Source organism: Falco peregrinus, chromosome 5, assembly GCF_023634155.1.
Source record: "Falco peregrinus isolate bFalPer1 chromosome 5, bFalPer1.pri, whole genome shotgun sequence".
Taxonomy (NCBI): domain Eukaryota; kingdom Metazoa; phylum Chordata; class Aves; order Falconiformes; family Falconidae; genus Falco; species Falco peregrinus.
This window is the reverse complement of record NC_073725.1, coordinates 77,374,511-77,400,014: the sequence shown is the minus strand read 5'-3', so window position 1 is coordinate 77,400,014 and position 25,504 is coordinate 77,374,511. Positions and strand designations below refer to the sequence as shown.

The following is a 25,504-nucleotide window of genomic DNA, read 5'->3' as shown; positions in this document are numbered from 1 at the left end:
TAGTAGTGACCTTGGTTAATCTAGATCGTTCCCTCTGCCCGCCAAAGAGATCACAACCGACGACCCTAGGAAAGAATGGCTTTAGGGGAGGGCCTGGAACCCACTTGCACAAACTTGGATAAGAACTGGTGCTCTTGCTGGATTTGGTACTGTACTTGCAGTCACCAAGACACCACTGAAGTCCAGACAGTGCAGCTTTTTTTTTTTTTTTTGATGTGCAACCATAAAAAGCTCTATTAAATAAACCAGAATACATTTTAAATACAGAATGATTAAAAAAGGGTTGAGGAGCACACAAAACAGGGCTGAAATGTGTGTCACTAGTCCATTCTTGCTCCACCATAAAAGGCACTGGAATTATGTCTTCCTATACACGTGACATGCTGAAAAGTGTCCCATCCAATCCAATGCATTCGATGGCAACGAGGATAAAACTGAGCAGGAAAAAAGCATCCCTTGGAGGGGAAAAAAAAATAATCCGAAACCCAAAAGAAGTAGAATTCTCAAAGTCAATGACTGCATCTAAAAATGTCTCTCTAAAGAGTCTTCCTTCTCCTCCAGAGGGGAACATCAGGTGGTTCGTTAGGTTTACCACACAGGAAACGTTAAGTCCTCCAATTAACTGTAGCACAGTTTTATAGTACAATTGAAGAGTTAGTCAAATGTCTTCAGAAAGCACTGGCAGTGCTAGAATTATCCAAGTAAATCCAAAGCAGAAGAAAGAAGCACCTTTCATACCCTCCACTGGGAAACCAAGGAGGTAACTGGACTTGGAGGTACTTGGCAGATAAAGACACAGGTGGGTGGGAAACCACTGCAAGAAATCCAAGCCACCCGAGTCTCCCTGCAAGTTCTAGCTCCTGCCAGTGCCAGGGAATGCATGAAAGGCAGCAGCGATAAAACAGTGCTACAAAATGCTTCTCTCATTAGGGCATGGCTCAAAGTGGCCCTTTGTGTGGGGCTTAGCTCTGAAAGCCTCCGAGCAAACACACCAATGAGTTCCTCACTGCAGTTCAGTCTCTCCAGTTGTGAGGGGGGGGAAAAAAAAAAAAAAAAAAGACACAGCCAGTATCCAAAGTTCATGACCTGTTCCTCTTGGTTTTATCCTATGTGTGCTCTAGCTCCCCTCCTCGCAGACGTCACAACTTGCGCTGCTGTGCATTGGACCCTTTGCCGTGAAGCTGAGAAGCATCTGAAAGAAAATACAACCAAGTGGGAAGGGGGTTTGACATCAGTTCCACAGAGCTGCGCACAGCTGGAGCAGCCAGGTTTCTCTGCACAGAAAGACGTACTTTTCCCTTTCAGCCGCGAGGAATCAGGGGGTAAGAGGACGTGCTTGGAGACACCTCACAACTAGGAGCAGCCCTGCCTCTGCACCTGAGGTGTGGGAAGCACTGAGGGTCCCTGTGGCCTCCCAGCAAAAGCACCATGGCATAGACTCAGATTGCTGGTTGACTGGGTAGCCTATGCCCTTCTCTAAAAGCCGCCCTACTGTGTCTCCCCACCTAGGACAGCAGAAATACATGGTACTGGCTGCCTTGCATCTAAAGGTGGTTTGAAATAACACCAGTAGTAGACCTTTGCCGCTGTAATGAAGGCTTTAGGTGCCTACCGATGGCAACAGCAATCATAGGAATCTAACAACTGAAGTAACAGAAAGGAACAGGTATGGAGGAAAAAGAGAAAATGCACTGAAGAGAGAAAAAAGTAAGTAAGTTTAAGGAAGCAGAAGTTTTCCGGGAGCAATTAAAACTACCATCAGACTATGATGAACAAATGGGTGTACTGAGATGTGCAGTTAAGTAGCAGTGGCACTGAGCAGCACAGCAACAGCTTCTTCTCCAGGACAAGGACAGTTCCATGCAAGAGCTCAGCCCCAGCACGTCACATCTGTAAAGCGAGCACTCAGAACCATCGCCACAGCAGCAGCTGTGCAGGCACCTCCGCTAGCAAATGCAGCAGTGACAACACACAAGCAAGCACTGGATGCTCCTTGCTCATACGCTTTTTTGGTGAATGTTGGTATAAACACTTTCACTTAAGACATCAACATTTCCTTGCATTTGTAGCAACCTCCCAGAGTCCTCGCAGCTTTCAGACAGAGCAATACAGCTATGGCCATCTGCTTACACAGCCAGCCACAATTTATGCCGCAAAACAAAATGATTACACTTTAAGATTATGGTGGTCACTTCAATTGTGTTCTTCTACAAAACACCACAATTGGTAGTATACCCAGAGATGATAGCACTAGGCTCAATCTCCAATCTTTATGTGAAAACACGAAGTGCGAAAGTGAGTCCCTGATGAAGCAGTCTCAATTGTCAGTTTTTCTTCACTTATCCCTAGTCACCGTTTGTCTACTCGCAGCTTCTGCCACCATGTCCTGCTTAAGACCAGCAGTCCATTGAAAAATGCCTTTGTTACAAGCCCTACAAGCAACAGTGAAGTAAGCAGCCACCCTAAATTCCCTCAATGGGAGAGGGAACTCCTCCTTAGTGACACAGAATACATTTCACCACCCATGTTCAAACCAAAAGCGATCACCTCACTCTCTAGCAATTGTTAATTTAGAAACAGGAAGGAAGGATCTGCCACAGCAGCAGTTGCTGCTAGTAGCTGCTGCTTCTGCTCCACCACATTGGAGTGGCATAACAACCCACTTCAGACAAACCTCAGCAAAAGAAGCAAAGACAACAAATTCTTTGAATTTCCACCAGTGCACAGCACACTCTTCTTTCTTCAGCAAAGCAGCACTGCGCTCAGCAGTCAAGGGCAGTTTACCCTACAACTGCTTAGGGAGGCCACACGAACCCCAGCAGGTTATCCACACATCCAATGGCCTCAGTACGACAGCATTAGGTCAGCACACCCACTCCTAAACCAAGTGCATATCACCCAGTCAGACAATCACAGCAGGAGCAGGTACCGAGACAGTGGCACCAAACTACTCTGAAGCGCTAAAGAACACTTGATCGAGAAAGCAGAAATGGCATTTACCAATGGGATAAGCAACTCCCTGAAGCAGATAAGCCCAATCTGCTGGCCCTGCATTTCAATTTTCTAAATGCTGCACAGATCCCCCTCACTTCTCTCCTTCCTCCACAGTGCTACGTATTTACACACGCTCACAGCCCACCAGGCAGGACTCCATTTAGGAGCAGAGAAGGTGTTCCTCGGAAATCTCTTGTTTTATGCATTGCTTCTGCAGACATCAAACTGGGGCAGGAACAGGCTTAACTGCAAAATCATCATGTTGTCAACACCAAGTAAGGCATCTCCATTTACACTACAAACTTGTCACGAAGGAGGTGCAAGCAATTAGCTCAGTGCACAGACACAAGACATTCTGGTCTGACACATTTTATATAGGTCACCAGTAACAAAACTCCACAGAGCCAGAATATTCATTCCTGGGCCATCCTGGCAGACTGTGCATAAACATGCACAGCTTTAATCCTGGCAGGATAATTCTTCACCACGATGCAAGCAGCAAAGCTGAGTACCCCCAGGAACCAACACTTGCTATAAGCACTGAGGGCCCATCATTCCACAAATGCACAAGTTTGCCCTGGCTAGCTAAAGAGGAAAGGACAGAGGGCTACACCTCGCTTGGTACCGCAGCGAGGCCACGGGCTTTAGCGACGACCGCGCCGGTCAGCCAGTGTGGACAATCACTTTGCTTTTACCCCTAGAGGAAGTACCTGCTGAGATACAGGGTGACTCACCACGCAGAAGACAAACACGACTGTCTGACAAGTTACCTGGCAAACTTTGCGGTAAATGAGTGGACAGGGCAGAATGTGGGAGTGGCGCTGCATGGTGGGGGCTGGAGTGCAAGCCAGCTAGAAGACCTAGAGAGAAAAACAAAGAAAGAAGAGGGGGGAAAAAAGGGAACAAATACACATTGAAGACAGAAATGAGCAGAAGAGCTGCAGCAGTTAGCCTAGAGCTCAACTTCCAGCTATTGGGACTTCTGGGCTAGCTATAGGGATGTGCCCAAGGTTCTCCAAATGCAGCTGCTGGAGATCTAAATGCATGAACTACAGCATGAAGCAACAGCAAGAAAAATGGGTTGGTCTGCAATGGATTAACACAGTAGAGCACTGATGTTCTTGTTATTCGACAGCACAGGCACAAGTAACATACACATGCATGAACAGGAGTATACTCACTATGGCCAAGGCCATGGTGGAAAGTTCCTGGAGCAGGTCCCGTAACTATTGCATCCTTTGATACTCCTGCTTTTGGGGAGGAGTCTGAACTGAAGGAGATGACATGAAGAGGGAAGGAATGAATAGGAGAGATAATACCTAATGGTGTGGAGCTCAGGGCAGCTGGCAGCTTTGGATTGCTGGACTTGTAGGATGGAGCCAGTACACTTAAGGAGGGAGAATTCGTTAGCAGCACAGCTCCACTAGTTCCTTTCTGAAAAGCAACAGAAAAGGTCAGTCAGGAGTAGGTTAACCAAGGCATAGTATCAGTCATACTTAAAAGAAGATCTGCAAAACATGGGGCGCTCAAGAATTCCTCCTTGCAAGAAGCACCCTCCCAGTCAGGAACAAAGAGCTGTCAACCCTTGAGGCCACCTGGAAGTGCCCCAGACACCGGCAATCCAGCTGCTGGATGCTACGCTCGTCTAAACGCGACTGTATTGGATTTGACTCCGTTATTCCCTTACCCTGGAACTGTGCCTCTATTAGGCAGAGGAAGAACTTACGCACTGCCTGCAAGTTCTAGGGAGGATGCTTCCTGCTCACTTTTGGCAGTGTATCACTGCTGACAACTCAAGGCACCAAAGTTTGGTGTACCCCTGCACCCAAGAACATTATTTGAGATCTCTCCCATGGAGAGACATACCACTGGGGAATGCCTTTCAGCTCTCTATCTCAGTAACAGACAAGGTACACAGGCTGAGCAGTACATGGTTTTCAGGCCCATTTAAATATACTCATTTAACTGCCCAGCTCTTTCCACATGCCACAAAAGGAGGCAGGTATGAGCAGCCAACAACAAATTAATACCCAAGCATTAGGAACTATTACATTTTGTTATAGATTAAAATTATGGCCCTTATACCATTAGATACAACTCTGAATAACACAAATTTTTACAGGTAACCCAGGAGTCCTTCACGAGACATTGTATCCCAACAAACTGTCAGAACCTGAACTCCATAGTGTGCCACTGAGCTTGATTTCAAACATCACTTCAGTAGCTTATGGGAGTAACCGGGGAGCAACAGAAAATGGGCAGAGAGAACCACCAAAGAAAGCTGGGTGGGCATTTTGAGTTTATAGTCCAGTATCTTAAGTTATTTAACCTACAGGTCAGTTGTGAAGAAAGTGGCAATAAAACCAAAATCACTTGCAATAATTTAAGAAAGGCCAAGTTTGCAGACCGAATTAACAGCAAACTGGTCACTACAGTATTAGTTTATGCAGTGATTTCTAGCACTCGTGATAACTTACCTTACCGCACTTCCTCCTGACCCAAACAGGAGCCCTACTGTTCCCATAACTCACAAAGCCAGGGCAGGAACATTACACAACCTACACAAAAATCGCAGTCTGGAAGGTACCACAGCATTTTGCTTAGCTGTTACTTTAAACTGAAAATGAAAGCTTGACTTCTGCAGCGCAAGCCCATGGCAAAGGCCAGGACTTCCCAGGCTAAGCAGCCATGATCCAGACAGTCATTCAAGAATTTCAGGAAATTCTTTTGAAGTCATCACTTCACGGCAAGTCTGAACAAATGAGGAGATGGCCTGACACAATGCCATGCATTTTCCTGGCTTTAGGCTGGGCCAGCACACCCCTACTTACCGGCACAGAGGTAGAAGATGCGGTGCTGCTAACAACAGCTGGCTTTAGGGAGGAGGTCAACAATTTGGCCACCCCTTGAGTGCCCCCGCTAGAATCTCCATTTGAACCTCCAGGAGGTGCCACCAGAGTCAGTTTCTGAGAAACAGGTGTCTTCTTCACGGAGGAGCTTGAGGATGGGCGGCTGGATGCCTGGCCCGAGGAAGGGGTCTGCACACTGGGCAATAAGCTCCCAGAGGAGCAGCCCTGGTTTGCAGAAGCTCCAGATGAGGAGCTGCTGGAAGAAGCCCCATGCTTGGAGAGGGAACCAGAAACGAAGGGCGATTTGTAAGATTGTCCTGAAGAGCTAGAGCCACTTGAGTGCTTTCCTGTGTAGCTGAGAGATGATGAGGATGAGCCTGGGCTCTTGTGGGAGCTGCTGGAGTTTTGGGTGCTGCTTGGTGACGCAGAGGAATGGAAGCTCTGAGCTTTGGTTGATGACTTGACCTGCTGGAGGAGGGAGCGTTGGGGCAGTGGGGCAGAGGATTTGGGATTCTGCAGTTTGACAAACTGAGCCGGGGAGGTGAAAGTTTTCTGTAGCTGGCTGCCTGAGTGAAAGACCTTCACCTGAGAAGCCTGCACTGGGGTGGAGGTCTGAGACCCATGGCTTGGCCGGACCAGGCTGTGGTGTTTCTGTTTAGCCTGGTGCGCCTCAGGAAGGATTTTGCTGGGAGAGGCTTGGCAGGATAGGTCTTTGTAATTAGAGTTCTCTGTCTTTTTGTCTTGAGAAGACTGGCCCAATGCCAGGGCCTGCTCAGCCAGGAAATTTAGAGGAGACTGGAGGGAACCAGAGGATGATGTAGGAGAAGGGTTGGACTTTGGAAACGTCCTCTTCTCCTCTGAGGATGCAAGAGTTGGGATCTTCTCTGGTGGAGCTTTTGGAGCTCCAGGAAGAGTAAAGTCAGGGCTCTCTCCCACTCTGCTGTTCAGCACAGCCAGTTCCTTAGAGACTGCTTCGAGGGAGGAAGTGGGATTATGAATTAAGTCCTCATCCAAGGAGTCATCCATGAAGGTAGCAGGAGTGCCAGTGCTGCTGGCTGCTTGGGCTGTCCCAAGGGACAAGAGTTCTCTGGTTTGGGCACTGATGCCCAGAGCTCCTCCCTGGGGCTCTGAAGACAGAGCTAAGGTGCTGCTTGAGTGCATCGAAGGAACAGACATCTTTTTATCTGGCTTGCAGGAAGATTCCTGGAACAAAAAAATCACAAGAGAAGGCAGTCAGAACAGAGGCAGGATTTACTGCTGACAAGGGAAGGGAAGGTTCGCAATTTGGGGATAAAAGGCAGAATAAGCAAGTTCTGTGCCTGCTGGCCCCCCGCCTCCCTGCCAACTACTGCTGTTGCCGCCATCAATTTTAGCTGCTGTTTTAGTTGTTTTTTCAAGCCCAACGCCAACTAGCATTATTTCACAACACAACTTCTTTGTACCTAATGTATAGATACAAGGCTCAAATACAGGATTTAAGATGGCAGTCACCTGACTCTTGGTATATGTCAACCACAAGAACTCACCTTCACTTTCACCTTAGTAGGAGCTATAACTTTCTTCTTCGCCCTGTTTTGAGGGAGACAAAAGAAACATAGCTCACTCAATGTCCACATGGAAGCATCCAATTAGGGAGCACACCTGGGCCCTGTTAATGACGATCCACTGAGTCTTTTACAAAGAACCGAGGGAACAGAGGCAGCATCTCGGGTTGCTAGGATTCAAAACGGTGTGACATTTGGTTGCTGCTCTAGGAAGCCCCAACTCCCACGCAGGGGAATGAATTAGGGAGCAGAGCAGAGTCTCGAAATGGTAGCAGAGCAGTAAAAGCACTCAACAGATACCTCCTGCACCAGCTGCAGGGCCAGGAGCTACTACAGGAACCCACTGCTGACCTAGCTATAGCAACACCCAGAGAGAAACTGATACAGAGACTGTTTTGGAGAAAAGTTACACATTTCTTTCAGGTTCCCAGAAGAAGTCAAGGATGCAAAAGCATCTGCCAAATTCATGGAAAATAGATCATTTGGTCTGGTCAGATGCAATCTCTGGTACAAGACATCCCTGAACTGCTGGAACAGTATGGCTGAGGGAAGGATGACTCTATACACTCTATTGCATACTCTCTCTCACACTTCCCTTCACCCATCCAGTGCCAAGAACAGGACTGTCTGTCAAACAGACATCAGCCTAAGTCTGTATCATCATCTATTACAGACTGCCAGCAAGATCCACAAGACCCTTTGGCACTAAAGCACCTGCCCAGCTGGATTCTGATGGCTCTCTTGCTTTGCCACCCACAAGCCTGTTGCACCATCTTCACTAGCTTGAGCTCACTGTACCCCTCCTTTAACCAGGCAACAAGAAAGAGGGAATCCAGTAAGGACCGACTGAACAGGCAGCAATAATCACAGTGCTGGCATCACACTCCATTTTACCTCGATCTGCCTCCAAGGGACTAGCACAGAGGCCTGACTCCAGTCTGTTGAACAAGGCCAGGAGGCAACCTGGCTTCAAAGTTCTTCTCTTTCGCTTACTGTACAGCTAAAGCACCTCAGAAGTCTGTTGTTGGGAGATGTCACACACAAACAACTACTCTCCCTACACCTCCCCAAACGAAGCAGCGCCAAACTATCTGACAAGAGCCAAGCAAACTCAGGTGCTCCTGCACGATCCACCCAGGCCCCAGGGAACGGAGTTCACCAGTTATCACTCCAAAGGAATGCTGCGCGATACTCACAGGACTGATGTGAGGTGTCCATGTACACGCCTGCTCTCCTTAAACAGTGTCCTAAGAAGGGAAGAGAGCAATGAGAAGTGATATCCAGCAAGACCCAGTAGAGCAGCTGGGATCACTGGAGATAGAGCTGCAGAGTACAGCAGGGGACTTAGTGAAATTAAACCCACAGAGAGCAAACAAATATTCATCCCTTTTCCAGGAAAATCCTCCTGAACTCCCCCACGCAGTTCCCTCTCTGGGGAGCTATGCTTGTAGGCGCTGGAAAGGCCATTAAGGCAGTTGTTGGACAATAACTAAGGAAAAAGCTCTGCCAGCTTAAAAAGCTGACAGGCAACTGGAGAGGCAGTACAATCGTTCAAGCTGGGCATTAATTACTGCTGCCACAGATCATCCAAGAGCTCTTCACCAATTTCAAGGGAGAAAAGTTACCTTCCCTTGCCTCAAATACAGCAACAGGGATGAGAAGCCGTCGCACACTGTGTGTCTGTTGCCTCCGCGTCCCCGGCAAACAGCTGAGGTGACTTCTTAAATCAGCACAACCATTTCTGTAACAATTGACTAACCACAACCAATAAGTACAGCTTCAGCCAAACCCCTTTACTACCATGGCTAAGTAAACCAGAATCTCACATGAACACTCTTTCACCTAAAACAGCTGCCACCTCAGATGTCAGGGTGAGAAGCTTATAAATACACCATCAGTACTGGCATACAGAATACACTTCTCCTCTGCTATTAACAGCTTAATAAAGACTTCTGTCATCCTTTTTCCTCTTAAAAAGCAAGTTGATTTTAACCTTGTATTTTGTTAATTGCCTTTTAGTGCTAACTGAGGAAACTGAACCATGGCAGGGCCCCTCTGAACTCATACACAAAGCTGCTACTCTGTCCACCTTCAAGTTCCTCTTAAAGATAAACTTCTGTGATCATGATGACAGTGAATCAAGCTGACTTGTCCACAAAAGTTTACAGTTCTCCTAGTGCTGCCAATCCCTCCCCTTATGTGTGGCTGTCAGTCTACCCTCTGCCTTTAAACCACCAAGTCATAAAATCGTAGAATATCTTAAGTTGGAAGAGACCCATAAAGATCATCAAGTCCAACTCCATCGAGTCCCAGCAGGAGAAACCATTGTCCTTGAGCCGTTGGAAAGCAACCAGGAAAACCACTTTTATTCAGTTATTCTGTAGTTAACTTCACTGGAAGGCCCTCCTACACTGAGTCTTAGGTGAACATCTGTATCCCCAAGAACAGCTTCACCCACAAACTAGGAGCAAAAGATTTTAATTTCCTTCTATTCAAAGAAAAGCGTTTTTAAACCTTGGCAAGCTAAGACTCTCAAGCTGGTAATATCTTTATTAACTAAGCAGGAATCTGCACCCACCTCCTAATACCATCATTCAGCTCCCGTACACTACAACACACTACAACCATGCTCACTACTTCATGTGCATATGCAACTGCAATAAATGGCCACAGACTTTTCCAAAGGGATCCGTTAACATGCTACCCATACTTACTGCTCTTAAGAACTGGTACCTACTTCTTCCTTTATCCCCCATGAAACCGAAAAAGCAAGTTCAGCAGAGAGAAGACAGCACTGCCCATCTCTTTATATACAAAGAGACAGAGATTCCAGCAGTAAGACTGTACAGTTGTCCTTTCTTTAAAACTATTGAGCAAAACAAAGGAGACCAGAAGCTGGTGACAGTCCCAGTAGAACGACTTTCTTCAGTTTGTAGGGCTCTCTGCAACTGCCAGCTCAATGGCACAGATGGTGGAGGGTGTGAAAGAGCAGGAAACAGCAGTGAAGACACCAGATAGGGTAAAGAAAACCACACCAAATTCCTGCTTAGCCTGCCAACTCTCTGCTGTGCTAGTGCAAGCCCCTAAAACATTCTGCTTTGCTTTCTTTTGGGAATACTCTAGGGAAGATTTCCCAAAGTGTCTGAAAAATGTATCCTTTGTGAGACAGATTACAGAGTAATCCTTTGTAACACAGGGTCAAGAAACCACAGACCAGTCAGCCCCACCTCAGTCCCAGTTCTACCTTGTAACTTGTCACTGCCAGCAGCATCCAAAGGTCAATACAGGGAGCAAGACCACTGAACATTGTCACTTAAACCTGGACAACAGCACGGACTGCACTCTCAGTAAGTTTGAGGGTGACATGAAAACAGCGGGAAGGGGGAGAATATGTTGGAAGACAGGGGCGCCATTCACAGGGACCCTGACAGGCTGGAGAAGGGCCAACACAAACCTTGTGAAGTTCAACAAAGACAAATGCAAAGTCCTGCAGCTAGGATGGAATAACCCCACACAGCAACACAGGCCGGGTGCCAACCAGCTACAGAGCAGCTTGCAGAAAAGGACCTGGAGTCCTGGTAGAGAAGTTGAACATGACTCACTACTGCAAGGGTGTACTGCTGAGCGCTAACTACATGCTGGCAGGTATTAGCAAGAGCACAGCCAGCAGTTCAAGTGCTTACTCCTCTCCGTTTAGCACTTGTGAGGTCCCATCTGGATATGGCATCCAGTTTCAGGGTCCTCACAATAAAAGAGGGATGTCAACAAACTGGAGACAGTCCAGAGCCACTGCGACGGCTGAGGAACAGGGACACATGACAGACAAGGAGAGGTAGAGGGAGCTGGGTTTGCTTAGCCTGGAAAATGAGAAGACCAAGGAGGGACCTAATGGCAGTCTGCCACTACCTGAAGAGCAGGGAGGCCCAGAGCCACAAAGAAGATGGAGCCAGACCTTTCTCAGAAGGTGCACAATAAAAAGCAAAAAGAGGGAATAATAAGTTCAGTACAGCAAGGGGAAATCTAATTGGAAATAAGGAGAAAAGATTTCATGAAGAGCGATTAAGTATCGTAACAGGGGCCCAGAGATGCTGTGGTAATCTCCATCCTTGGAGATTTCCAAAACTCCATACGACAAGGCCCTGAGCACTCTGATCTAACTGTGAAGCTAGCCATTCTTTGAGCAGGGGTAGGGCTAATGACCTTCCGAGGTCCCTTAGGACATGGAATCCCTGGAGTACAACTTGATTCTTGCTCACCTGGCCTGCATCCAGCCTTTTGGCCAAAGGGGCTTCACCTCTCCATCTAGGAAGGTCTTCACATAATCCTCTAGAGACTGAGCCTTATTCTTGTCAAGGTCATAACCATCCAACTTAATCTTCACCAAGTGGCAAAGCAGCTCCCTGAAGAACAGGAAGATTTCAAATACAGTTACGCAGATCAACTTTCCCCAGTTGGACGTCCTCCCGTTTATCCAGGGCTGGCTAAATACGCCAAGACACACCTGGCTCTGTAATACCTTGCTAATAAAACCGACCCTGTGCGGCCTCCGCAAGAAAAAGGAAGGGAAAGGCACGTTCCTCGCTCTCTGTGTGCACACACATCAATGTGCCAGGGGATAATAGCCTTGTTACCCCTTCCCATTTTAATCTCCTGAAGCAGCAGAGGTGGTAAACCAGTGCCAGAATTACAGGCATCATTAACAACTGCAGAACTGAACCTCTCTGCAGACCTTCATGCTGAGAGGCAATGAGAAGGCAGGAAGTGAAGCTTGCTTTGTTCTACATGAATCAGCCACCTACAGAGCAGCACCCCAATTTGTTACAGAGCAAGATAAAAAAGACAGCCGGACTGATTCTCATTTTATCCTTTGTCACTTTCCCCTTCACCCCACACTGTTCTTTGTCAGACTCCTGGGTGCCAGGAGCAGCAGTCCCCATTAACTTCACAAGCGTTCACAACCAGATTCTGGTTGTCTTAAGAGTCTGGTCTGTAAGATTTCAGCAATTCAGGGGAGTTCCTTCTTTTCCTAGAGATCCGCCCCTCTTTTTGGCCTCTGCATAAAGGCTTCTTAGCACTTCTCTCAGTCGGCCTATGCCTGAAATCAGCTTAATTTTGCAATGTATATAAGGGTGAGATTTAATAAACGCAATAGTGGCTTCCATAAACAGCACAGTCTGCCACAAACCTCCAAGCTGACTGTTACTACAGACGATGAGCGCTGCTCTGAAAACAAGATACACACACCGAAATGCTTCACTTCCAACTGCATAGAATAAGACAAGTCACCAGTTCACTTAATATCTAAATTATGCAAACCTGATTTCATCATTCCATTGAAATTTCTTTCGCGGTCCCATGACACGCTTCCCTCCCTTTTCTTCATCCTCCTCATCATCAGAACAAACTCGATCGCGCTGTTCTTTGTCCTTTTCCTCTTCCAGCATCCTAAAATGGAGACAGAGATGAAGTGGAAGTCATTGTCCTGGAGGTTCAAGGACAGGATTAAGTATCTCTAACAACACTGTTCAGAGGTCTCGCTAGTCAGCGATAACACACGCATGGGAAGAGGGCCTGAACCTCTTGCTTAGAGTGAGCTGAGCTAAGTGTTCAAAGTTAAGAAATCTCCTGATATTGTACAACAGAAACCACGGGACTAATCCAGCCTTACTGTTCTCAGACTGCCATGTTCTTAAAGACACGCCTGCACAGAAGGGAAACACTTCAGCCAAGTTACAGCCTCATCAATGCTGCTGTAGTTGGCTTCACCATAGATAGCACAAAGACGGCACACAGCTTAATTAGGCCAATTAATGCCCACCAGCAGTTTTTGACTACAGAACAAAAATAGGTGGTAAACTTCATGAGGTCACAGGGAGCCTGCTGAGAGGGGCTACAGATGCAGAACAAGCAAACAAGGAGCTTACTTGGCAAACCTGGCCTGAGTATGGGCTTGGCATTCCTCCTGGTACTTGGCCATCTGCTCTGGCATAGCCCTTCCAATAGCTTCCTTTAGCTTCTGTAGAGGTTCCTTCAGTCGGCCACCCTAGAGCAATCACAGAACAGACTGATGTTCCACATGGTGTGTGCCAGCTGAGGCACCCAAATCTGTCAGGTCAAGACCTGGCCAGTTCTGAATCTGCACCACCAAACGTGGTGCCTGACCCATGCTCAGTGCAGGACAACACCACCTTAGGTAGACAACAGTTGTGCTCTGGAGATTTGGGTTAACACACATGAGACAGGGCTGGGCTGCCAAATTCACTCACCTGCTCATAGAGATAAAGCTTACGGGCACGCTTGACCAGAGTGTCCTTACTGCAGGGGAAGAAAGCAGCCAGGTGAGCGTACACCCCTGACCGGATCTGGCTGTTCAACTCCCGGGTCTGCAGCTCTATGCTGAAGAACAAAACAAAGACAACGTTGACCAGGGATCTGGCAGGGGTTCTCTAAGCAACATCAGTGCAACTCTGATGCAACCTGGGGAGCCGGAGGCAGGGAGAGAGGGGCAGAGTACAAGCCAAACTATGTGATAGTTCTTTAGATTTTAGAATCAACAGACTCAAGCCCTTTATCCCAAGCTATGCCTTTTAATATAGTTTCAGAGTATCTGGAAAAGGAACAAAAGGATGTCAGCAGTCTCATTTGTTCTGCAGTTCTGCCTGGCAACTGAAGTGCAGGAGCATCAGGCAATGAAATGAGAGGTACACGCTGCTTATGTCAGATACTACAGCAGTCTAACTCAGGATTATATAGAAACAAACTTTATCCCTTGAGCTTGAACTTCCTTCCCAGTGAAGTAGGTTAGAAAGGTCAGCATGTGCCAAACCCATCTGCACAGTTATATAAAACCTAGGGAGACCAGCTTTTTAAGTTTTTGTTTGTTTTTTTTTTTCTCAGTGTCAGTAAGTGTAAAACCCTCTAATTGATTATATGGCAAAGTCACACCAATCTATAATCTCTTCTCAATGTGGTTAAAGTTATTGGTTTGACAACAGATTAGGACTGTTTGTGCAGTCACCACTAGAATGCTGAAAGGTGGTAATCACCACTTGAAAAGAGACGGAAACAGACTCCCAAACTTCCTTTTGGCATTTCCCTTCAAGTGCCTTGATAAACCTTAATGAAATTAAAGCCTCTGTGTAAGTATTATTACACTGTGATGATCACAAAGCTGCGTGCATTCATCAGCCTTCTCCAGGCACTTGAAGAAGAATGAAGCCATTATCAACAGCTGTGTGAAGCAACACTGGTATTCTATAATTGGGGAACTTGAAAACACAGAGCAGTAATGGAGTTTCCCCAGTACGCACAGAAAGCCAGTTGAACACAGCAGTCTTATCCCAGCTATAAAACATTCCATACAACATATAACTTAAGTAGCAAAGAACATGCCTGACATCTCTGACAGGGGGAGATTTAGTGTTCTTGTATCAAGTTACAATCACAGGTCAAGTGACCAAATTTAATTACACAGATACCAAGTAACACCTTGAGAACAGGAGACCTGGATACATCCCCTCCAGCATTCCCCTACCTCAGCTATACATCATAGTTCAACTGAAAGCCATTCCTAGGATAACATGAAAGTCTCCTAGGCATGTTCTGAGTGCAGGATCTGTACAAAGACATCTGCATAACTCCTGCTGAACCTGCTCCTGAATTTACCAAAAATGCTCTAATATTCTCCTTCCTCACTCCTCTCTCACAGCAGCACTTACTCCAGTATGATGTTGTTGATATCCTGAGTGAAGAATCTCTGTTTGCCTTCTCCCTCTGCAGCTCTGGCAGCCTGGAAATCAGCAAATAACACAAGTCATCATCAGTTCACAGATACAGACAAGCACAAGCAATCAAGTAGTCTTGATTCAGAAATACTGTAAAACAAGGCACAGTTTTATTCCATCAAACTCTGCACCAGCTACCTGCTGTAGACAGGCTGAAAGATGCCACAATTGATAGACAGGAGAGAGATTCGTGCCTGCCCCGCTCCTCTTAGGCCTCCTCAGTTCCAAGTCCAACCCTGCCATCTGAACTGGTGAGACCATGCCCTGCCCACAGACCTTCCCATTCTAGATTCTCCTGTCCAGATGTACTAGTCAAGTGCATTGGAATTGCTGCGCTGGAATGAAGATAACCTCCATTTAACAAAGGAGATTGCTTGGTGGCAACGGGTGGCTTTGGCATACTTCCCATGGGGAGAAGGGACAGTTCCAGTGCACGGTTTTAACTTCACATTAGAGCTGTTAGATTGAGTAATATGAGCATAGCACTTGTCCCTGGAACATTTAATGAGGGTCAGGAATACTTATCACCAGGCTTTCTAGACCAATCTGAACACTAAGCTAAGAAACCAACAGAAAGACCCACAGGGGACAGTTATTCCCAATCAACACCATGGAAACTAAAAAAAAAAATAATAATTAAAAAAAAAAATCCTGTTCAGGAAGCTTCCTGAGCTATGACTGCAGCAAACACAGCACTGCCCAAAAATCACACCCATGAAAAATATGTCCAGCAGGAAAATAATTCCAAGAGATTAACGAAACAGTAAAAAACTGCCAAGAGCTTTCAGTCCCTTCTGAGCAGGGATGTAAACAAAACTGGGATTCATACCACAAGGCACCACATCAAGTTAGCGATTCCTTGCAAGGGAAAGCAGACCAGGACAGAAGGGCATGATTTTGAAATCCCCTGATTTAACACTCCAAGGTTGAGGCTGGTAAGCAATTAATTTATGCCCAGAAAGTGTACATTCCTCTTTGTCAGCAATGGTTGGTGGTGTCAAAGGAAAAGGCTCAACACTAAAGAGAGCCCTCAACAGGAAAATTATTTTAGGAAGGAGAGGGCTAAAGTCAAATCAGTTTAAGTAGAAGAGGAAATGCCTGGAGGCTCCATTTAATTCAGGGGATGCTCCCACCTGCTGGGATGGAAGACACCTGGCTCACAGAGGTATGGCACCTCTTCATCCCCACCTGCAACAGAGTTCACGTCACAAAATCCTATCTGACAGAAGCTTCAATTTCTTAAACCTTGTATTTGTCCTCCCTGGTTTCTTGTCTTAACACACACAGTCCAGCAACAAGAGACACAGCAGCAGAAGCATCTCAGCAGGAAAGTCTGTGGGTAGTCTGCTATTACACTATCTTGCAACCACATTAACGATCAGCTTGATATCATGGGACCTTCTGTAATATTCTCCTTTACCTCAGATATAGTTCAGGAACAGCTGTTTCACATTGAGTGTTTGCTGTTAACAACCTAAATAGCAAATCCATGAAGAGCTCATTCTTTTTATCAGCTGTGGCAATATTTTTCTCAATTCATCCTTCTCTTCCATCTGCTCAACAACACTATACACACTCAAAATGTCTCAGCAGAACACAGCTATCTTTAATAGCAACTCATCTTTAGTAACAGGAGTTATTAAGTAAGATATGCTTAAGTAACTGGTGCTCTAAATTACTGTGCCACAGAAGGCCGAACACACACCACTGCAAAGGTCTAAGAGCACTGTTTACGACTTAAAATCAATGTTTAAAAACTCTAGCAGCAGGAACAAAACACTTCAGCATTTATTGACAGGCTGATGGCAACAGCCCTCACATCAGAGGAGCCCCACTGCAAGTCTGAAGGCGCACTTCAACATGTCAGGAGAGGGATCCCTGACCAGTACCCAGGGCTCTCGCTTCTCCAGAAAAGCGCTTCCCTAAGCCCAGGGCAACACTTTGGAGAAGATGGGGGAGTCCCACAGGAGTCCAGCTGTAGGAGGAGCTACTGGCGAAAAGACGTGGGACCACACTTCTAGAAATTAATATATACCACTCCCTAAATGGTACCCCAACACTGAGATATTGAAGATGGGTAAAGAACCCAAACAGCCAGTGATGCAGCTCCAGTGTGGGAGATGTCAAATTGCATCCATGCTTCAGTGAAGGCATCTGCTTGCATATGACATGGGAAACAGCTCTAACAAATCCTCAAGCCCCATCTACAGGGCTTTTTATGCCTTCTTACACTGTAGGGCAGGTAATGCTTTCCAGCTGCACCCACTTATTTTATATACAGAACACTACAGGCCACTTCACAGGTGCTGTCCTGACCATCACAGCACATTAAAACTATTATGGTGGAATTTCCCCTTCAGCCTCATTAGTTCACATTTTAAGTTCATTCATGTTAAATTGACTTTGGTAATTACCTCTTGCATCCGGTCCATACTTTGCCAACAGAGGTCAAGAAGCAATACTGACAGGTGTGATATTGTACTACATTCATGCATTATTCATGTTCATTAAAGACAAAGTTTTAAGGACCTTTCCAAACCAAACCATTCTATGATTCAGTAGATAACAAGGCCAAGGCCTTTGACACTACCTGATGCCTAGGCATTCAAGAAGGTGACTTGGCCATAAGAGAAAACTGGGTGACACAGCAGTGTGATCCCATGTGGCACTGCACTGTGCTCTTCTCTGCCACAAACCCAGCAGAGCTGCCCCCCTCCAGTAATCACACCATCCTACTGCCCTGCAATGAACTGCCATACCTGAGCCAGTTCTTTGATGCGCTTCTCCAAAGGGGCTGGCAGGCCTTCTGGGAGGGATGGTGGTTGTTTGAAATCTTGTTCCAAGCCCATCCCAATAGGATCACTCCCATCCTCCACATCAGGAAAAGGACTTCCTTCTGGGGATTCACTGAGAAGCCGCTCCAGGTCTAAGTCAGTTAATGAGTCCATAGCTGTCGCTGCCTGAAGCAGGTCGTTGTCACTGGCATGGCCAAAAAGTGACAGCAAAGGGTCAGCTATCGCCTCTGCCTCCCTTGGCGCTGGAGGTTCTGCTGGTGAAGGAGTCGCCACCTTCTGCTCTTCATCTTTTTTCTTCTGAGCATCCTTCTCTTTCTGAAACTTCTTCAGCATCTCCTTGACACTAAGAGCTCCAGAGTATTTCTTCTTCTTCTTCTCCTTACTTGCATTTAATGCCGTAAAGCTGTAAACAAAGTACAGAGGAGGAAAGGGAACTGAGATGAATACAAGATGAAGGGGAAGAAAGAAGGATACCTTCATCCCAGTCCACTTCAGCCATATGCACCAATCCCCTGGAAAGTCTCAGCCCCTTAACCAATTACACCGGGAAAAATATACTGCAGCCTTTTAAGGTCCTGCTGTTTGGTCAGCTTGGAGAAGAGACGGCTGTCCTTCCTCACTGAGGAGAGGTGATGGAGCTTAAGCCATCTCCACTCAGCTATGCACTTATTTAACTGCATGCATTGTTCCAGAAAGGAAGAAACAAGCAAGAAACACAAACTAGCGCAGAGGAACCGAAGCAAGAGAGAGTTAATGTGACAGCAGCTTGATGCTTCTTGCCTATCAAAACCAGAACAGCAAACTGCTTTTCCTTGCTACAAAGGAATCGTGTATTGACAGTACTGTGCCAGACATGTGGTTTGGTGTTGCCAGAAAGCAGATTCAAGCAGGAGAAAGAAAACCCTGAGTAAAAGTTACAGCAAGAAGGAAAAAACTAGAAGGAAAATGTAGGAAAAGAGACAGAAGCAACAGATACAGACATTGAAACAGAGAGGCCAGGCAGACAAAAGCAAGGGCAAACCAACAGAACAAGAAGAGAATAAAGCACTCATCCAAGAAGTACTTTGGACAGAAGTACAACAACTACACAGCGAGAGCACCAACACACAACTTGCCTTTCTGCTCTGGCCACCCATGTCCTTCTGACCTCTTCCTCCCTGTTAACCTGACACTCATACAGCTCTGAGTTCATGCCCTTTCATTCTGCCCTTCCTCCCATCAACTTTGTCTTAGTAGTCCTTTTCCTTCTCTTCAGGCTCTCCAATATCTGTTCCCACCATGAGCGCCTAAACAGAGCTCCAAGGAACACCAACATCGCAGCTAGCTGTGCCCCTCTGCTCGGGACACTTGCTGTGGAACTGTGCCCCTTCTCTGATCTTCAGCTGCCTTTTTTCTCCCACTTTGGAAGCTACGGGGGTTTGCCTGCTGGTGTTTATGCAGCATGCACTTGAGCCACCCCACACCGATCAGGTACTACTGCAGCAGAAGAAATGCCACCTGTAACCCTGAAGCCAGGTGTCGAGCAGCAGGCGTTCCCTCCCCCTCCTTACCCAGCTTTTGGAAACTTGGACTTTTTGGATTTCTTTTCCTTGTCGTAAGAATCATCTTTCTTCTTCTTCTTCATTTTTTCACCTCCATCTTTCAACTTCCGCTTCTGGAGAGGGTTGAAATGAAGTCACAACCAAAGCATCTCCTACAATGCTATCTGCACCCTCAGAGCCATTTTGGGCCCTCTCCCAAGAACAGGAGAACAGCTCCTTCCCCACCCGACACATTAACCCAAACCCCACACATCTGTCACCACGGTGCTGGCATGCACTGTCTTCAAGAACTCACAGCACACCTAGCTTTTGCACTAGAGATGATCCCATCCGTAAAGGGGAAGGGATGCCAAATGCTGCTGCTGGTTTTCCCCTTTTAATCGCCTCACCTCAGCACTGTGAAAACAGAGCTGTCTCCAACAGACGCTGCCAAAGAGGACCACTGTTTTCTCCATCCCCATCAGGCTAACCAATTTTTCAGGGGGACAAGGGACTACTATCACCTCTACTCTAGGAACTAGACAACCCCACCAGAGCCTCATCCATGCCAGATGTGCTTCACTTTACTATCAAATACAGGGACAGAATGGTATTTCAAGTGTTCATCCCCATTCTGTCCACACCAATTCACAAACCTCAACTCTACTTTGAATGTCAACACACTTCACAACGCAAACTCTCCAAGCTCTAACAAAGAAAATGACCAAGAAAGCTGGCTTGCTGACCTTGGGACATTTTTTCTTTTTCTCTTTAACATAATCATCTTCAGATTCAGATGCTTGCCGAAACTGCAGTGTTCCTGAGTTGATGTAAAACCCTCCATACTTCGTGGTAAGAGAAGCCGGAACAAGCTCATCATACTGGAAACAACAGAGAACAATCTATTGGTGCTGTAAGCTTTGTTACCTCATTCTGTAGCTGAGTTGCTTGGAGAATGGAGTGGGATTTGTGGACCAAGAACCAACAGGGCTGTGGACATGCCTGCCAACCAGCATTCTCCTGCCATGCAGTTGCCCCAGGAGTTGTCGCCCCCCAGCCCTGGCACGCTCCTGGCTTGCACCCTGTTCAGGTTCTCCCCAGATGCCAGCTCAGCCCCCGCAGGCCTTTAACCAGCCTCGCTCCTGCCCCAGTACTCACTGCTTCAGAATTATCGATGAAGGAGTCCGATTCGTCATATCCATACCCCATGTCAATCAAGTCCTGAATACGGTCCTTTCTGCGTCTCTTGCCACCCTAAACAATAAAAGATGGACAATGTATTCATCCTCCTTTTCCATTTACCGTGGGGACAGGCCCAATACGGGACAGTGACATTGGCTCCAGCACAGAAAAGGGAACAAGCTCTGTCTTGCTCTTAGAAGCAGCAGAACCAAACCAACGTTAACTCCCATCATACCGTAATCTCAGGATACGGTAAATCCACTTTTAGGCCTTGTCACACAGAACCAAAAATGACGTGGCCAAATGAAACAAGACGCTGACCTGCCAGACAGGCAGAATTTGTGTCAGCAGACTACGCTGAATTGGTCTGCACCACTTCAACGTTTCTGCCAGCACAGAGATGGACTGTTCTAACTGCTATGCAGTCAGTACAAAGTCAGTACTACATGGATCAAACATACACGTGGTACATCAGGCTGACCCATAGGTCAAATCTGGACCACAAGCCAATACAGCAACTCTCTATCCAAAAGTGCCAGTTGTAAAACATAATGCAGTTTTATTGCCATCTAGAGAAATAAAGTGAGAGGACGAACAGAAAGGAAATGGGTAAGATAGAGATGTCTGTTGTGCTACCCAGCTCAGTACTACTGTCCTAAGGGCTGCAAAGTCACCACAGCACCATACTTCAAGACTTGACAGATTACATCGTGCTGCAGCAACAAGGCTTAGAAATTAATCTTTGCTTAAGAAAATTACATTTCATGAATTACAGTAAGTTATTTGCTACTACAAGTGAGAAGGCCATTCACTTTAATCAGACTAATCCGATTTAAGAACGCATCTGAACTATTTTTGTGGAACACAGCCCTGAGGCAGAAAAGGAACATAGAAAACAGTACCTTCCACCTAGGATAAAGGACTGCAGGAGAACAGGAGCGTAAGAGCCAATAAACATTAAACTACTGGTTGAGAGCTAAGCAGCATTGCCCATTCTAGAGGATAACATAACATAAAGAAGAAAAACATACGTATTTTTCTTCAAACTTCCTAGCAAGAGCCTCCACTTTATGCCTTTCCTTTTCATCATCATTAAAGGGATCAGCCAGGTCTTTCTTCTGCAAAAATAAAGACGACAAAAACATCAGAATTGATCCAGTTACACTGCCATCAAATCCCCATGCATTAAACCCATCATGACTAGAGCATCCAGGCAAAAGCTCAGCCAAATCAACCTTTAGTATTTAGTACAGTACTATATAGCATCTTCATCAGTGACATAGAGAATGGGATTGAGTGCACCCTCAGCAAGTCTGCGGACAGCACCAAGGTAAGTGGAGCGGCTGCCACCTGAAGGACATCATGCCATCCAGAAGGACCTGGACAAGCTTGAGATATGGGCCCACATGAACCTTATGAGGTTCAATAAGGCCAACTGCAGGGTCCTGCCCCTGGGCTGGGGCAACCCCCAGTATCCATACAGGCTGGAGGATGCAGGGATTGAGAGCAGCCCTGCAGAGAAGGACTTGGGAGTACTGATAGATGAAAGGCTGGACATGAGCTGGCAATGTGTACTCGCAGCCCAGAAAGCCACCCGTCCCCTGGGCTACATCACCAGCTGCATGGCCAGCGCGGTGAGGGAGGGGATCCTGCCCCTCTGCTCTGCTGAGACCCCCCTGCAGCGCTGCCTCCAGCTCTGGGGTCCCCACCACAGGAAAGACATGGACCTGTTGGAGCAGGTCCAGAGGAGGCCACGAAAATGATCAGAGGGATGGAGCACCTCTCCTACAAGGAAAGGCTGAAAGAGCTGGGGCTCCAGGGAGACCAGGCTTTTCAATACTTGAAGGGGGCTTATAAGAAAGATGGGAGCAGACTTTTTAGCAGGGCCCATAGCGATAGAACAAGGGGGAATGGCTTTAAACCAAAAGAGGGTAAATTTAGATTAGATATAAGGAAGAAACTTTTTAAGCTGAGGGCATTAAGACACTGACACAGGCTGCCCAGAGCAGTGGTGAATGCCTCGTCCCTGGACACATTCAAGGTCAGGTTGGACGGGGCTCTGGGCAGCCTGATCTAGTGGAAGGTGTCTCTGCTCACTGGACTAGATGGTCTTTAAAGGTCCCTTTCCAACCCAAAGCATTCTATGATTCTGAGAGCATCTCTAGGTTTTGGATGCTCTCTCAGCCAGTTCTGTACATGTCTCTAATTCTCCTGACTTTCAAAACAAAAAACAAACAAAAAAAAGCAGCGTGAATTATCAACGCACTGCTAAACAGTTCTGAAGAGCAACAGTAAAAGTCAGCAGAATCCAATCAACTTTGTTTTCATAGAAAAGCACCCATAACACAAGGTTCACATGCTACAGAAGTTTGCACATCATCATATCCTGAGAAATGGCTTTCAACAGGCAAACAATTGTCAGGCAACACTTGAAAGCACCACGTCCACCACACAGGAAGAGATGCCAAGCACTGTGGTGGAAGCATTCACACACAGTAGAGCAGAGTCCCAGAAAGATATAAGCACTTGTCACAGAAGTATCTCATTTCAATGCTCTTTGGAATAGAGCTCCTCATAGCCATAGCCAAAATCACTTTAGGCCAAACAGTTCCAAACCAAACGAGCATTACGTCCCACACTCTGCCACCAACACATCACCCTTCTGAAGTGCAGTTCCAGCCAAGGCAAAGGAGTGGGACAATGCAGGCTGGCAACAGCTGCCTGGATACCAGTTCTCCTGCCCGCGCGTTGCCTGACCACCCTCCTTCCAGCTCTCAGCACCTTACAGCTAACACGCGCCCAGCTCTCAAAACAGCATTAAAACAGCAATACCGAAAAAGCCTTTGAAATCTTCAGATACCATGCAGGTTCCCCACAGGCCACAGGTAGGGGACTCACCTTGTCTCCTAAAGAACCACCTTTTACTTTCCCTCGACAACTCTTCAGAAGATCTGGGTAGAAGAATTCTGGGCAACGTTTGTGATCCGGCTCAAAAAGAGTAAGCGTGATTCGAACAGCTGTCGCTGCCGGTTCAGAATCCTGGGGCTGCTCTCCATCGTCTTTCCGAGATCTCTTCAAGAAGCTGCTGCTCAGTGGACCATGGAGAGTGGTGAACGAAACCCTGTGGGGCTCCGTCATGGCTATGGCCAAGTCTTACCAGTCCTCATGGCATAGTTCCCATTGCATCACAACAGGCCTGCTCCAGCTGCACAGACACGGATTTCACCGGCAGCTTAAGGGTAACTGAGGATGTTGGCTGTGGAACAAGGCATCTAATTCTGAAGTTTCCTTGGGAAACGGCAGAGGCCCGTGCTGCTAGCGCTTGCTGCAATCATTAAAGACAAAGAAAGAAGTCAAGCCTCGAACCAGACTTCCCTCCAAGGCTGGCAGCCCCCCACGCCGTCACTCCTTTCCAGCCCCAGGTGTCCATCTTCGCAGCACACCGCTCCGTTGCTACCGGCTGAAGGATACAGCCACCGAGCGGCCCCACCAGACTTGCTGTGCCGCGGCCCAGCAGCCCCGGGCACTAACGGCGGCCGGGGCCGCCCCGCCCCGGGCCAGGGCCCCGCTCCGGCCAGCGGCCGCACGGAGCCCCAGACACCCCCGCCCCCGGGCGAGCAACTCCGTCCCCAGCACCAGCGGGCGGCCCCGCGAAGCCCGGGCGCTGGCTGCCCTGCGGGGGGTCCCGGCCGCGCTACGGGCCGCGGAGCTGAGGGGAGCCCTGGGGCTGCGGGCAGCCCGAGGCCGGTCGCGCGGAGGGGGAGCGGGCCGCGGGGCGGCGGGGAGCCGGGGCCGGGCGCGGAGCCGAGGGGCGGCGCGGGGCGTGCGAAGGCGGCGGCGGGGCAGCGGGGCCGGGCGGGGGAAGGGGCCGGGCCGCCCCACACTCACCGCCGCCGCTGCGGGACGCGGCCGCCGCCGCCGCCGCCGCCTGACTCCCGAGCCGCCTCCGAGCCCCGCGTCTACGTCACGTGCGGGGGGGGGGGCACTGCCCTCGCGCTGAAGCCGCGCGCCCCGCGCCCAATCGCCGCCGCCGCCGCAGTCACGCCTCGGAGGAACGGGCGATCTCACAGACGGCCGTGCCACGTGACGGGGGCGGACCAATCCCCGCTGCCGGTACCGCCTCGTCCCGGCAGCCCTTGCGCCGCGGCGGCGGGAGGGAGGGAGTGCTGAGAAAGATGGGGGTAGTGCAGCGGCTTCTGACGCGTTTCGGGCTCCGCCGGCGCAACGGGGCTCCCTGCCTGGCACCGCCGTACCTTGGGCTGCTGTGGGGAGGACCTCGGAGGGGTGTGGGGGCCGCGGGCCGGCACCGGAGGGTGAGGGGCGACAGCGGCGGCTGTTCCGGGGCGCTCAGAGCGGCTGCCCGCCTCCCCGTCACGTACAGACAGGCGCTCGGTGGAGCCTGGTGGAAACCAAAGGGTTGAACACTCCTGCCGCCGCGTTCATCCTGCCCCTCTTGGACCCAGGAGCGTTTAAACCAGCACAAATTTATTCCGTAGAATTCAATGCGACCTAAGGAGTGCAGGCAGCAGAGTGGGAAAGTAACAGAAGCTGTAAGCGCCAGGACTCCCGCAGCCCTGTGTTGGAAGACCATGACTGCGGGGGGAAGATAGACTCCCAGCCGACCCTGAACTTGTTTGGGACTGCCTGTTCCACCTGAATGTGCGTAAGGCTATGGAGCCTGATGGGATCCATCCCAGGGTACTGAAAGAGCTGGCCAATGTCATCACAGGACCTCTCATACTTTTCACCGGTCTTGGGAGTCTACAGAGAGCGCTACTGACAAAGCGGGCAAATGTCCCAGTTTTCAAGCAGGGTGAGAAGGAAGACCTTGGTAGT

The 25,504-nt window shown here is 48.2% G+C and overlaps 1 protein-coding gene across 7 annotated transcripts; it reads right to left on the bottom strand.

The window, feature by feature from the left end:
• Positions 1-180: 180 nt before the first annotated feature.
• On the bottom strand, positions 181-24,713 carry UBN1 (ubinuclein 1). 7 transcript variants are annotated; one of them, XM_055806493.1, is made up of 18 exons: positions 24,557-24,713; positions 23,567-23,993; positions 21,700-21,786; positions 20,645-20,740; positions 20,233-20,367; positions 19,517-19,620; positions 17,931-18,369; positions 15,106-15,176; positions 13,654-13,783; positions 13,312-13,430; positions 12,704-12,832; positions 11,644-11,787; positions 8,584-8,634; positions 7,370-7,412; positions 5,826-7,046; positions 4,176-4,428; positions 3,765-3,854; positions 181-1,192 (listed from the first exon to the last, which is right to left on the bottom strand). In XM_055806493.1, exons 2-18 carry the CDS (start codon positions 23,804-23,806, stop codon positions 1,140-1,142), a joined length of 3,405 nt encoding a protein of 1,134 aa, XP_055662468.1. In that variant the 5' UTR covers positions 23,807-23,993; positions 24,557-24,713; the 3' UTR covers positions 181-1,139. The 7 variants fall into 7 exon arrangements, with proteins under 7 accessions (XP_055662468.1, XP_055662471.1, XP_055662470.1 ...); XM_055806496.1 differs by having other exon boundaries at positions 4,314-4,428; XM_055806495.1 differs by lacking the exon at positions 3,765-3,854.
• Positions 24,714-25,504: the final 791 nt, after the last annotated feature.